The sequence below is a fragment of the Coturnix japonica genome, chromosome 4, assembly GCF_001577835.2.
Source record: "Coturnix japonica isolate 7356 chromosome 4, Coturnix japonica 2.1, whole genome shotgun sequence".
NCBI lineage: Eukaryota > Metazoa > Chordata > Aves > Galliformes > Phasianidae > Coturnix > Coturnix japonica.
The window spans coordinates 74,412,155-74,425,493 of NC_029519.1; the positions used below are offsets into that span (position 1 = coordinate 74,412,155).

Below are 13,339 nucleotides of genomic sequence, written 5' to 3' on the forward strand. Positions count from 1 at the left end.
CCATGTTAAGGAGAATGAACTGCTTTTACCCTAGAAATGAAACAAAATATATGCTTCCATTTATACTTCAGTTAAGGCAGTGTGAATACAATAGTGGGCTTTTGATCATTGAAGTCCACAGGCACCAATCCCTTAAAACAAACAAAAACAAAATGTCCTTCCCTCGCCATCCAACTCCAACTAACATCCCAGGCTGGATGGAGCTCTGCACAACCTGATGCAGCTGCAGTGTCCCTGTTCATTGCAGGGGAGTTGGATTAGGCAGCCTTTAAATATCCATTCCAAATCAAGTGATTCTATGATACTATAAATGCAAAATATAAATGATTAATGTGTCCTCTGGCCAAGTAGCTGCACATAAGCTGTCCCACTGTCTGTATTCAGCCAACACTTTTACCACAGCTCCTTTCTGTTGAAAGAAACCTGAAATATCAAAGTAATTTTACAATTACATCATCAATCACAACTGTTTATCATGAGTTTTTGACTCCAAGGAAGCTAAACATTTCTGAAGTTAAACATTTCCCCCTCAAACATTCACAGCTCCCTCTTTACTCTCTACACCAGTTTGGACCACAGACAAGACATCACCCTACAACCCTCTGAGTTTTCATTTCTTATCAATGCCAAAATGGCTGACTCTGAACCCTATCTGTTACTGTCCCTGTACAATAAAATCACAACTGCTACACATTTGGGGTAATTCATTATGAATTTTGACTTAAAGCTCCATCTCCAAAGTGAACACAGCTACTCTCTTTATACAAAAACATTTTTTTTTCCCCTGAAAACTTACAAGTGCATTTTTACGTGCAATTATTATAAATCAAGCTTAATTAATAAGGAATACTTTCATAAATTAAAACAGCATCTGTGCGGGAAGGGACTGTTGGTGAAATATCTAATTTCCTTTCCTGAAATCATATGCATAAACTGCACTAGAACATTTCTTAAATGGCATGTCTTTCTTTAGTACTGAAGATTTCTATCTTAATGGCTAGAAAATAGAGTATTATTACAAAAAAATAGAAATCTATATTAGAACCTGTCTTTTGCATATAAATCTCCTTTGTTATACACATCTCCTTATGTTATATTTTTCACCTCCCATTTTGTTTTATTTATTTATTTTTAAATTCACCTTAAAATGTGTCAGCAACTGCATGATCATTATGAGAATGGCTTGTCCATACCTACAATGACTGTTTGCAAGCAAGTCATAAGAGCAGTGAATAACGACTGTGAGCCCCAACAAGGACCCCTACATCTGAAAAGAGAGACAAATAACGGGCAGATAAATAGGGACCTGCAAAATCATAGAAGTTACAATTAATCTTTTTTACTCACAGTACAAAGGGGATAGAAATAAAACTACCAGTGAGTAGGTTTTAAGCTAACAATAGAAAATACTGTTTTTCTTTGTATCTATTTAAATTCTGGAACTTCTTGTCACAGCATGAAGTTCTACAGAATTCAGATAAATTCAATGGAAAACACGTAAAGGCCTCATTGCGGCTTTCTGGTACTTATAAGCAGGAAGGGGATTGACTTTTTATATGGTCTACTAGTGATAGGACAAGGGAGGATGGTTTTAAACTAAAAGAGGGGAGATTTAGGTTAGATGTTAGGCAGAACTTCTTTAGTCAGAATGGTGAGGCACTGGCATAGGCTGCCCAGAGAGGTTGTGGTTGTTCCATCCCTAGCAGTGCTTAAGGATGGATAGGGGCCCTGGGCCTGATCTGATGGGGGACAACCAGCCCATGGTATGGGGTTGGAAGTGGATGATCTTCAAGGTCCCTTCCAACCTCAGCCATTCTGTGACTATGATTCTATTAAGTGTTCAGCAGTTTGTTGAGAAAAATCCTCAAATTAGAAGTATTACTCGGTAATTCCCTGCTCCTTGTACTTCTCAGTTATCTTCTACCTTGCCAGTTCTCAGGGCCTCAGAACCCAGGCTTGTGATCTCAAGCAGAATGACACTGCACTTATTTAGATTTGTGAGGGTGGCGTTAAGATAAATTTGCTGTTTTCCAATTAGAAACTGATGAAAATTGGTTGTTTATTCATGTAGATGCCAAGAGTAGATGGTGACAGAGAGACCCTCCCCCCCCCATCCACTTCACAGGCCAGTAACGTTTCAGAATGCTTACTGTTTATTAAATGGATGGCATTTTCTTTTATTTTTAAATACATATTCACATCCCAGTTTGGCTTTAATGTTGCCTCTACAAATGAATAATGTAGAATAAGTTCATACTGGTGACTTTGCAGCTTTCTCTGGATCAAGCATTGTAACCAGAGGCTACTGAGATTAAAGTGTAAACTCTCATCTCAGTCCTCTAAGGGAAAGGAAACTATACAAGACTGTAAAAGAGAAAACAAAGCAAAGCAAAAAGCCAGCTGTGCTCACAGCATTGAATTGAAGGGTTGAAGAATAAATTAACACATATTTAAAAATCAGCTCCACATGCTGTGAGATCACCAAGTCCCAGTGTTCTCACCAGCATGCCAGTGCCCTGGTATAATGGCACTATCAGGTCAGTAGACTCCAGTATTAATTTATTTTCTTTAATTTAGAATGACTAAATCCTGATTAAGATATATATATTTAGTTTTATTTTTATACTTCTTTGCAAGCCATTGACACATAAACACAATCCTTCAGTTCCCATTTTGTGTGTGGGTGTTAGGCAACCGAACACAGATGGTTTGTAAGCATCTCAAAGCCATTTGTTTAGCAAACTAAACGCTTGCTTTATTATTTACAAGTAATCAAAGAGCACCTGCTTTTTTCTTGTTCTGAGCTATCCAGACAGAAACCAGTATTACATCCACAACGCTGCCCTCCTGATGTTTATAATCGTGGCTGCACTCAATGGATGTTTATGCACAGCACTGCAGATATTTGGGTAGGAGAAGCTGATAACTAAACAGGAACGTGGAAAGTGTGAAGAGGAGCAGTGTGCCATCCTCCCAGGATTTCAGGCTGCACATGCATGAAATACATGCAGCCTCTTGCCCACATCCATGCAGCAGTAATGCCTGGGGAAAATCTCAGCAGGACAACAAAATGACAAAAGCACAGAGGTACAGTGAGGGACTTGCAAGAGTCACAAGCTCACTTCACACAATTAATGAAGAACCTGGTGAGTCAAGGTTCAGGACCAGTTCATAAACCATTCAATTTGCCAATTTCTTGCTATTTCTTGTTACATCTGTACTGCCAGTCCCCATCGTGTTTCTTTTTTTCCAGCTTGAATAGATGGCTGCACCGTTTTTCAACCTCCAGAACAACAGAGTAGAATATCAGATACCACTTTGATACACCAGAGCACACTATACCCATTACATTCCTTTGGGTGCCCAGTGGAGCTACCAAGGGCCTTTGTTTTTGATGACACTAAAGTCTTGGGACATATGTCCTGAAAAATCCTTTGCTATGAGCTAATGGGATCATGGGCTGGTATGACTGCAGGTCTGTTATACATTATGCCTAAAACCTTCGGCATTTAAAAAGAAACCACTGATACAACTTGAAGATTCAGTGTGCATGAGAGTTTTACAAACAGCCACAACCTCAGCAGTGAGAAAATTTACATCTTCAGGCAAGTTACACCAAAAGCTACATAGCATCAATTAAGAAGCAACACAGAGCTTGCACACAGACAGCAAAGGAAGGTTTCTCTGCCCTGGCCCACCAGTAATATAAGGATTTTTTAGGTAAACTATGTAGAGTTAAATGTGCTTTTACACTGAAGTACAAAATAACCAGAACAGAGAGTGTGTATTTTATCTCTGTCTACATCTCACAAGAGTCTATTGCTTCCAAATATAGCCAGCTGCTAGATTTTGTCAGAGCACAAACTCCTATTTCACGAGTAGACAGCATGAGATTCCTGAACCCATGGGGAAGCATTTACGCTGGATAACAACACTGATATCCTGACAAAATGGACACATGTACTACTTTTGTGGACACGAATAATTGGATTAAAACCTCTGTGTTTAATTTTCCAGAAGGTTGAGGACAGAAACAAGTATTTTTACAATCAGGGCTCCAGTAAAGAAGAGTGCGTTATGTTTTGCACTGGAGGAATACATTAATAAACAGCTGTTGGTGGAGTTTTACACGACTCTCACTTATAGGAAATGGCTGCAAAGGCAAAAAGTCCCCAGCTTTCCACACAGCTGAAAACTCCTAATTCCCGTCCCAGAGTATGTTGTTACACTTACCAATATTGCAGTATTTTCCTACAAAAGGCCCTTTGCAGTCACACACGGTTTTCCCACTGAAGGTGATCATTTTACATTCTCCACCATTCATGCAAATATCACGAATACAACCTACAAGCAGAAGCCAAAATCAAATAAAGATACAAACTTATCAAGAGAACGAGTCCAACTGTAACTTAATTTAATACATCTTCTTCCTGTACATGCATTTAAGGGAAGTTTTCTTTTTATTCATCTTAGACCTACAGCTGATATGAATTGAAGAGAAAGAAACAATTTCTGCCTACTGAGGTCTGTCTCATTGCTTTCATTTTTATTGGATAATGTCAGCATTGCTATTGAAAAATATTATTAATGAGCAATAGGTAAAAGGAGGTGGTGATTATTACTACTGGTGGTGACGATGGTGACATTTGCATGTCTTTCTGTACAGAGGGTTCTGCCAGGCCCAAGTTTACCACTGAGCTGTGCTGAAGTTTTTGATGACTATATGTCCTGTCTGTATTCCAACACACTGCAGTCCAGGATACAATCCCTGTCAAGGACAGCACTAAGGCTAGTCATTAAATTCAGCTTACTATATTTAATTGCTTCCTCAAGTAAAAATTGACAAACTGAAGTGATTTCCTGGGTCAGAATTAATGCTCACGCAAGGAAGGATGTGACCCCATCATGAAAAGCATGCATGAACAATGATAGCAGCCTTGCTGTGATAAAACCACTCAGGTTTTTTATTCTCACTATCATTTATCCCCACTTTATGCAGGTCAAGAGCTGCAATACAAAATAACTCACTTACTTTTGTGTTCAACTCTCTGGCACTCCATCTGTCCATCCACACAAATGCACTGCTCCACAGCTCCTTGTTTGACTCTTGACCAGCTCATGTCCTCATCAAAGAACTCATAGAGACTGTCATCAAAACATTTCCCTAAAATGCAGTTTGAAAAATAACACAGGCTTTCTGAGATCATTTCTTGCAGGGGATGGTGCCATGTTCCCTACTCTCCCTTTCTCTCTATTGAATAGATACATTTGTAGACAGCTGGTGGTTCCCCAACAAGCCATCCTCCTTCAAGGTGTGAAACCATGAAACCACCATAGCAGTAGCACCAAGGACCTAAATGCAGAGGTGACTTTCCTAAAGCTCTGTGAGTATGATAGCATCACTTCAGCACCCCTAAAAGTTCAGCCACCAAATGCAAAAATATAAAATCAGTGATATATCACTGCATCTATCCCATTTTACAGCACCAGTCATGGATAATGGACCATGCTGGAGAATTAACATTGAAAATGGCATCTTTGCTTATGTTGGGAGGCAGTCCAGAGCTGCAGGAAGAATCTATTGTTAAACAAAGGCAAGCAAAATTGGAAGACTAGTTGTAAAAGCCTGATTTTAGTCTTGACATGCACTAAACTGGGAGTGACAGCACCATAAAATTGGAGAAATAACCCCAGCAAAGCTCTTTGCCCCCTCTTCCACCTCTGGCATTGCATTCCCTGCAGGCAGAGGAGCTATACAGGCATTAGGGTTGGCATCACAGAAGCTGAAATGGCCCTAGGCGTGCATATGCAGAAAGGATAAGGCGTCACCTGAAGTTTTGCTACTTTTTCATGTCTTCCTGCCCTACCTATTGGATGGTATTATTAGTCCCTTCCAAGCACGTAAGTGATATTTAAATCTTAAATCTCTTTGTGTTTCCCATAGCTTAATACCTCATTGGCTCAGAGCATGCTTGGATTTATAACCGTATAATCAAGTTATTTTCAGCTGTCCCATCTCTAATGGATGTCTGTCGCAACCATTTAGAAATCTGCCTACAGAAACAATCATGCATAACAGCACTACCTTGTCATTAAGCAAACTTTAACTAGCTCTCCTTGCTGCCCATATCTCTTGGAGTAACACTTGGGGAAGAAGATACTCACTCATCTGACAGTCTCTTCCTGTGAATTCCTCGGGACAGGCACAGTGGTACGTCCTATGACCATGAGCAAGAAAACAGGTCCCTCCATTTTGGCAAGGGTTGTTTGCACAGTGATCTAGATGGACCACATAAAAAGATATTGTTAACTCTGCCAGATAAACCATGCTTTGTTGCGTTAGGAGTTAGCTTGGTTACCTTAACCATTTTGGTTTGATGCACAGTGGCTTTTATACCACCTCTTAATCTAAAACAGTATTGATCCAATCAATATGTATTGATTATGAGGTGAAAAACAATTACATTCAACCAGCTTTTTAAAACCACATCACTTATCACTGTTCTGGATGTTTTCCCAGATAATAGAGCAAGGAGAAATGGTTTCAGATTAAAAGAGAGGAGATTTAGACTGGATATAATGAAAGAGGTTTTTTTGCTATAAGAATGGTGAAACACTGGCACAGGTTGCCCAGAGAGGTGGTGGATGCTCCATCACTGGAGACACTCGAGGTCAGGCTGGATGGGTCTCTGAGCACTTGATGGAGCTGTAGGCGTCCCTGGTCATTGCAGGGGAGTTGAACCAGATGACCTTTAAGAGTCTCTTCCAACTCAAACTGTTCTATGATTCTACTCTACGAGTAGAACAAACTGGTTCCAGGGCGGTGGGCTCAGGCCAACCCGAGGCTACAGTAAAGAAGAAGATGGGCCGATGCCCACTAGATGGAGCTGTGCCTTTGCACTGGGGAGGAAGGCGTAGCTCTAACTCTGCCTGGATTACTGCCCTGCATGCTTTGCATTTCAACTGAAATAACCGGGATTATGCATCTCTCTTTTAAATTACACCAAGGACCATCCTCCACAGAGGAATTCACTGTGGATTTTTTGGATTAGATCTAAAATGAACAGACAGCTGGAACAAAGGAAGAAGCTTTTGAAGCAAGGCACATCCAAATAAACCAGGCCAAATGAGATTAAACTGGAGCAGAGCTACGGAACTATTTTTTACAGGAATCTTCCAAATCATGGGAAAATAAGTTGGGAGAGGATGTGCTAGAACAGCTCTCTCAGAGTGCAATGGAAGCTTGACTTCCATCAAAGGAAGTTGTGTGGAAGCTTTGGAGGCCACTTAAGCTCCTGATTGCAGTGATAAAGTGAGCGTCTCCCCTAAAGTCAACCAACATCTTACTTTGCACCTGCTGAAGAGATGGCCCAATAACTTGCCTGCATTTCATCCCCCTTGCAACAGCTACTCCAAGAGAGGTTACTCAACCTAAGTGCTCCTTTAGCTGGAGTGGTATCTATGCATGAGGCAGTGTATGAAAACAAGCACACACGTACAGAGCTAAGCAAAGTATGAAAGGCAGTTCCTGAACTTGGCTACAGCAGTGGAAATGTGAAAGTTCCCCTGCACAGATCATAATATTTACTGTAGAACAGAGTGGTGTAATTGATGTGAAATACCAGCCCTGGGTGTATTCACTGCTAGTTTCACTCCAGGATAACATCAAGGAAAAGCAAGTAAAGGCAGCAATGATTCTACTGTTTGTGCTGTTTGGTAGTTATGAAATTTGTAGTGATGTAATGTTTCCTCAAAGGCAAATTCTGTGTTTCCTGTACCAATCACATCAAAACCATGACTTGCTCTCCATCTTCAGGTACAGCAGGGATATGGACAGAGACTACACCTCATTACAACCACAAAGAGCACTTCCAGCCCCTCCTGCCTTTCCCAGTTGGAGACCCTCATTGCATCCCACTTCCCCTGGCTATTCCACATCCCTCCTGTCCTAGAGTACATCTCTAACTTCTACCTCCAACAGGTGCTTCCAAGCAGGTGAATACATCACTAACTCTAAGGACTCCTGCCCAACACTAACTATGCATTAAATGTGGAGTCCAAGCCCTTGCCTGTTCAGCCAGTGTCTAAATCTCATGAGAAAAAACAACTTGTTCTTGCTGGCAGCCACCCTGACATCAGCTTCACCTCTCAAAGGCTGTGCAAAAGATTTGCCTCACCTTTCTAACTATATCTTCCCACAGTGGTTTCTGCTGCTCACCTTTCCCAGGGGCTGCTCTTCCTCAAAGCCCCTCATGGGACAGAGCCTGTTCCTCATGCCTGTGCAGCCCACATGCCTCTACTTCTTCTTTTCATGTCAGTTCAAATATCTCTTAGGAAAAAAAATACATATATATATATATATATATCCATCCCCTGTCTGGTTGTTTGACACCTTCCAAAACTCAGCCTCTCTGGGGTTCTGGCCATTTGTCCAAGATTTCCAGATCTTGGAAATCCAGAGGAAATTCCAGAGCAGCCTGGTCGTATTTACAGATCTGACAGCTCCAAACACATACATTTGTATGTGTATCTGAGCTGTGCGTGCACAGCCTGGTTGGCCCCTGTTCACAACTGCGTTTACCTCAGGCAGATCCTATACATGCTTTCCACAGGACTTCCCAGGCAGGAGAGACAGATCCTCCATAAGCCTGAACAGATATCTCCTAAAGGCAGAGATAAAGCTCCTGCTAATTTTGGGGGGGCTGAACAAGCACTGCAGGTGCTGTTTCTGTGAGCTCTGGCTCTGTGCTGCACAGTGCAAACATTTCCCTCCAGCAAAGCCTTTATACAAGAGCATCACTTCACCCTAGAGCCAAAGGTTTGGTGGTTAAACTTTCCCTGGAAATTGGCAGAAGTATTTTTCTGGATTGATGCCCCAAACACTTGCTTAACATCAACTTGCAAGCAGCTCTGGTGGTTTCAAGCAGACTCCCCACATACGTGGGGCAATCTAGATCTGGAGAGAATCCATGCTTCAGCCTTTGATCCTTCCCCATCCCAATTCACACACTCCTCACGAATCTCCCATAGTCAAGGGCATTTTATCCTCCTGGAATTTCAATTTTTACTGCTTTTTGTGTACATGTAAAGCAGCTGACATTTCCTCAAAGTTCTAATATCTTAGCTGTTTTTTTGTTTGTTTGTTTTTTGTTTTTTTCTTTTTAATAAATCATGTATCTTCCACATTTAGAAGATCGTCATTATTTAGTTGGACTGCTGCTCTCTATCTTCCCAGCAGGTGAGCTTGCCTCCATTTTCTTGAAGTTCCCTTCAGCCATTTACCACTCCTTCCTTTTGACCTCACCATAAACCCTTTTGTCTTTAACCTGACAATCTGCAAGATGTTTTTCAAGTCCAAATACAGCACTTGCTGCTTAAAAAATAAATAAATAGAGCTATGCTTACAAATAAACCAACACGTACAGACTTATTTATTTAACTGTACAAACACCTTCATGCCCCTAGAAATGAAGTATGTTCTTTGTAACAGACAGCTATGTTCCCTTCCCTCTCCCTCATTCCCCTTTCTCTTTCCTTTCCTCTTTCACACATGTAACTCTTCTGGAGAACTAGAAGCCAGGACAAGGTATCTCTGGGGTTATGGTACATTGAGAGCCAGGCTGGGGAGGGAGCTTTCTCTTTGCAAACCATCCTAACCAACCCTATGGTGGATAACAGACAAAAATGATCTGAAGAGCCCCCAAAACCTTGCTCATTTTGGAGACAAGATAAGAGGCTGTCAGGACAGCACTGATGAGAAAGGAAAGAGACAGAGGTGGCATGAGGAACCCTGGGGCAGCAGTGGGGAGGGGGAGAATGGAGGGATCCCCAGTAAATCCAGCCTCCACTGGGGAGTGATTATCCTGGACAAACTATCTCAGATCCCAAAAGTGTGCAGCTTCTGTAAGCCCTCGTCCTCTGCTTTTCTGCACAGGAGGAGCAGCAGGTGATGCAAGATGCTCTGTGCCACAACAGCAAAGAAACAGCACAACATAAACTCAGTGCACAAGACTGCAGAGGTAAACGGCAAAGGGATGGAAAATCTGTGCAGAGATGGAGTTGAAAGGGAAAATAAAAGCACTAACAAGAGTGAGGCAGGAACACTCCTTTCAAATTCACAGCAGAACATGAGTTACTGTTTCCAAGACTAAGCTCTGAGAGGGCACTCATGAATAAGCAAGTGTAGCCCTCATAACTTGACTCTTGCAAGCATGAACTGCCTGTGTTCAGCATTCACGTCTGACATACTTGCATTACAAAGGCACATGGGTTGCTGCTTATTATGGGATTAGGTCATTTGTCTCTGATCTACTGTTAATCTGTTTTAAAACCAGGCTGGAAAATAATTTAAAGTTGTTAAGTTTAAAATGATGATGTTGCATACTGCTTAATTTTAGATTCTGAGGATGATTCAGCTCACACTGGCTTTTCAAGCGCACTGGTAGATTGTAATCAGCTTGGCAATGAGACTCCTGACATGACAGAGAACTCTGCAAGGAAAAGGTAGAAAATGCCCTTTGTTTGAATGTGAGAAGCGAACGTGTAAAGGTATCCAGCCAGATCACACAGACTGAACAAGACAGGTCACATCTGAAAGTAGCTCCAAAGAGAAAGAGGAAGATGATCAGCATTCAGATGCAGATCCAAAAATAGACACTGGGACATGAAGACTGGTCAGTACAACACCTGATGTTTCAGCGCTGGTCAGTCATTGTGCAAATGAGGCCTAGATATCTATATGTTCCTTACTAAATGAATGAGTTAGATGTTTCAAAATGAGAACCCCAAGCGGTCAGCCCACGAAGGCTGAAGCAGGAGAGACAGACATGCAACAGCCAGCCATCAAGGCAGTGCTGAGGGCAGCATGATCCCCTCAGAATACTTGGGACATGGTGCTTCAGCCACCACGTTGCTTAGAAGTAGCATATAGACAGAGTTTGCCACAGACCTTGGCTTCTCCATTTAGACAGACTTTCACAATGTGTATAATCTTAGAACTCGAGTGTGGTGACCCACATGAAGTTGCTACACTGCTCTTCTAAGTAACCCTTTCGTTGTCCCTCAGTACTCCTGCAATGAAGCACCTCTTGTATTCTCCATAGCAGCCCAAAACACAAAGAGCTTGGTTGTCACAGAATCACTGACCCATCATAGGATCATTTGAATTGGAAGTGACCCCTAAAGATCATCTAGTCCAACTCTCCTGCAATGAATAGGGACACCTATGGCTAGATCAGGTTGCTCAAAGCCCCATCCAGCCTGACATTGAATGTCTCCAGGGATGGGGCATCTGCCACATCTCTGGGCAACCTGTTCCAGTGCTTCACCATCGAAAGGAAAGATGCTCCCTATTGAGTTCATTAGGAAAATCTAAAAGACATCTTATGATCACCTCTGTGCTCTGTGTTCAGCTCCAGCAGGAGCTCAGATTTCCATGTTTGCTCAGCCATAGTGTCTCTCCATGGCTTCAGGTTAATCAACAGTGAATTAAAGACTCTGCGGTATCCACAGCCCAACGCTATGGTTATGGAAACTCAAAAGAAGCTCTTGGAAACATTTAATGTGAAGGCTTGTTCTGCATTTACAAGTTAGAAGGCACAGACTACTGCTACATGTGGAAAATGGGAAGCAGAAACATGGAGTGACTCAGCAATGGCTCACATTACCTGAGTGCTCTGTAGACAGCAACGTGCAGTACCCCCATTTCCTGTCCCGGTCATAGTTATGTGTTGTTGAGCACCTGGAAAGAATGAAAAGCACGGTTCAGTGCAGCTTCAAACAGCCCAGATATTGCATCAGAGTGAAGGGCAACAATGGGAAGTTCATTTACCCCATTGTTGTGTTCACCATAATGGAAATTTTTACTTTATATAAAAATCCTGCAGAGAAAATGCTTATGAGGATTTACAGGCTTAGAGCTACTACAGATCCTTGTGCCATTGTGAACAGTGCTTCAGTATAGTCAGGAACCTTCTTTTTGTTCTCAGTCCATAAAGGCCAAGTACACGGTTGCACTGAAACTATCATAGAATTACCAAGGTTGGAAAAGACATCCAAGATCATCCAATCCAACCATCCACCTACCACCAGTATTTCCCCACTAAACCACATCGCTCAGTACCACATCTAAACACTTCTCAAACACCTACGGGGATGGTGACTCAGCCACTCCCTGTGCAGACAGCTCCAGTGCTTGATCATCCTTTCAGAGAATAATGCAGACTAAGAATGAGATGTGAAAGCAGGACCTGAGACCTCCAAATAATCCTACGGGTGGGATGGTGGGGAAGGGAAGTCTGCTTTCTATTTCTAAGATTAGAAAACAAAAGACAGAAATGAAAAACTAAACAAAAGCAAATAAATTAAGTCTCCCATATTCATTACAAAACAAGCCAAGCAGGACCCGACCCATTTCTCATGCCTGCCTGTTCCCTTTAACGATCTGCAGAGGCAGAAGTCTACCCACAGAGGGACCTTCTCCTTGCTTTCCACCGTATTTTATGCTCACTTCCTTTAAAGCATTTCTTAAAAGCAGAACTGAGTGTTTGTCTAAATGAATTTAAGCAAACTCTGCTTAAAATACATTAAAAAAATGACACACTCTAGATTCTTGGTATCAAGCAGATACCAAGTTCTATGCAAATAGAGAACTATTTTTTTTTACTTCCTCAATGCTTTTTTTTTGCCATCAGAGGTTCTGTCTGCTTCTTCCACTGGCTTCCCACAAGCCACTGGTTCTCTCACCCAGTGATGTTACCCTACAAGGACTAGGAACATATTAATCCCATCCTGTGCCGCCAAGCTTCCCACACATTTGTATCAACGTTTTGTGTTTTCTGCCATGTTCCTCTTACTCTGTGGGACAAGCTCAACACATCCTCAAAGCTACTTCACTATTCTTTGGCATCCATTGCATCCTTAGTTTCTCTGTCCCTACACTGCTTTGTCTTTCTGGAGGTAAGAATGAAATCCAGCAAGACTTCCAGCTGATTTTTTCCTCTTCAACACAAAAGGCAAACTTACATGATATCTTTATACCTGGTAAGAGACTGCTGAATGGGAATTTATCTGTGAAAACAGATTATAATTAAAGGGAAATGCAATGGAGGATGCTGCTAAAGGAAGTTTATTACTAGAATACTGCAATTATTTTGTCTTCTTTCCTGTGCTTTCAATAAATATTTGTAAAGACACTGTGTTGTTTGTTGCTCTTGGAGTAAGTAGGGAGAGATTTCTGCAGTCAGAACTCTGACTTGTGTTGAAATACTTAATGTTACAAGACATCAAATTCATGTTTGATCTTAACACATTCACTCCTTGGAATCAAAACTGTATCTCA

The 13,339-nt window shown here is 41.6% G+C and overlaps 1 protein-coding gene across 1 annotated transcript in view; it reads right to left on the reverse strand.

Annotated features, from left to right (window-relative positions):
• Positions 1-13,339, reverse strand: part of HGFAC (HGF activator) — a 35,076-nt gene that overhangs the window by 16,480 nt on the left and 5,257 nt on the right. The window contains exons 4-7 of the mRNA XM_032444376.1: positions 11,667-11,740; positions 6,166-6,279; positions 5,033-5,164; positions 4,234-4,344 (exon numbers count right to left, since the gene is read on the reverse strand). Coding sequence (XP_032300267.1) covers positions 4,234-4,344; positions 5,033-5,164; positions 6,166-6,279; positions 11,667-11,740 — 431 coding nt within the window. The remainder of the gene's footprint in view (positions 1-4,233; positions 4,345-5,032; positions 5,165-6,165; positions 6,280-11,666; positions 11,741-13,339) is intronic.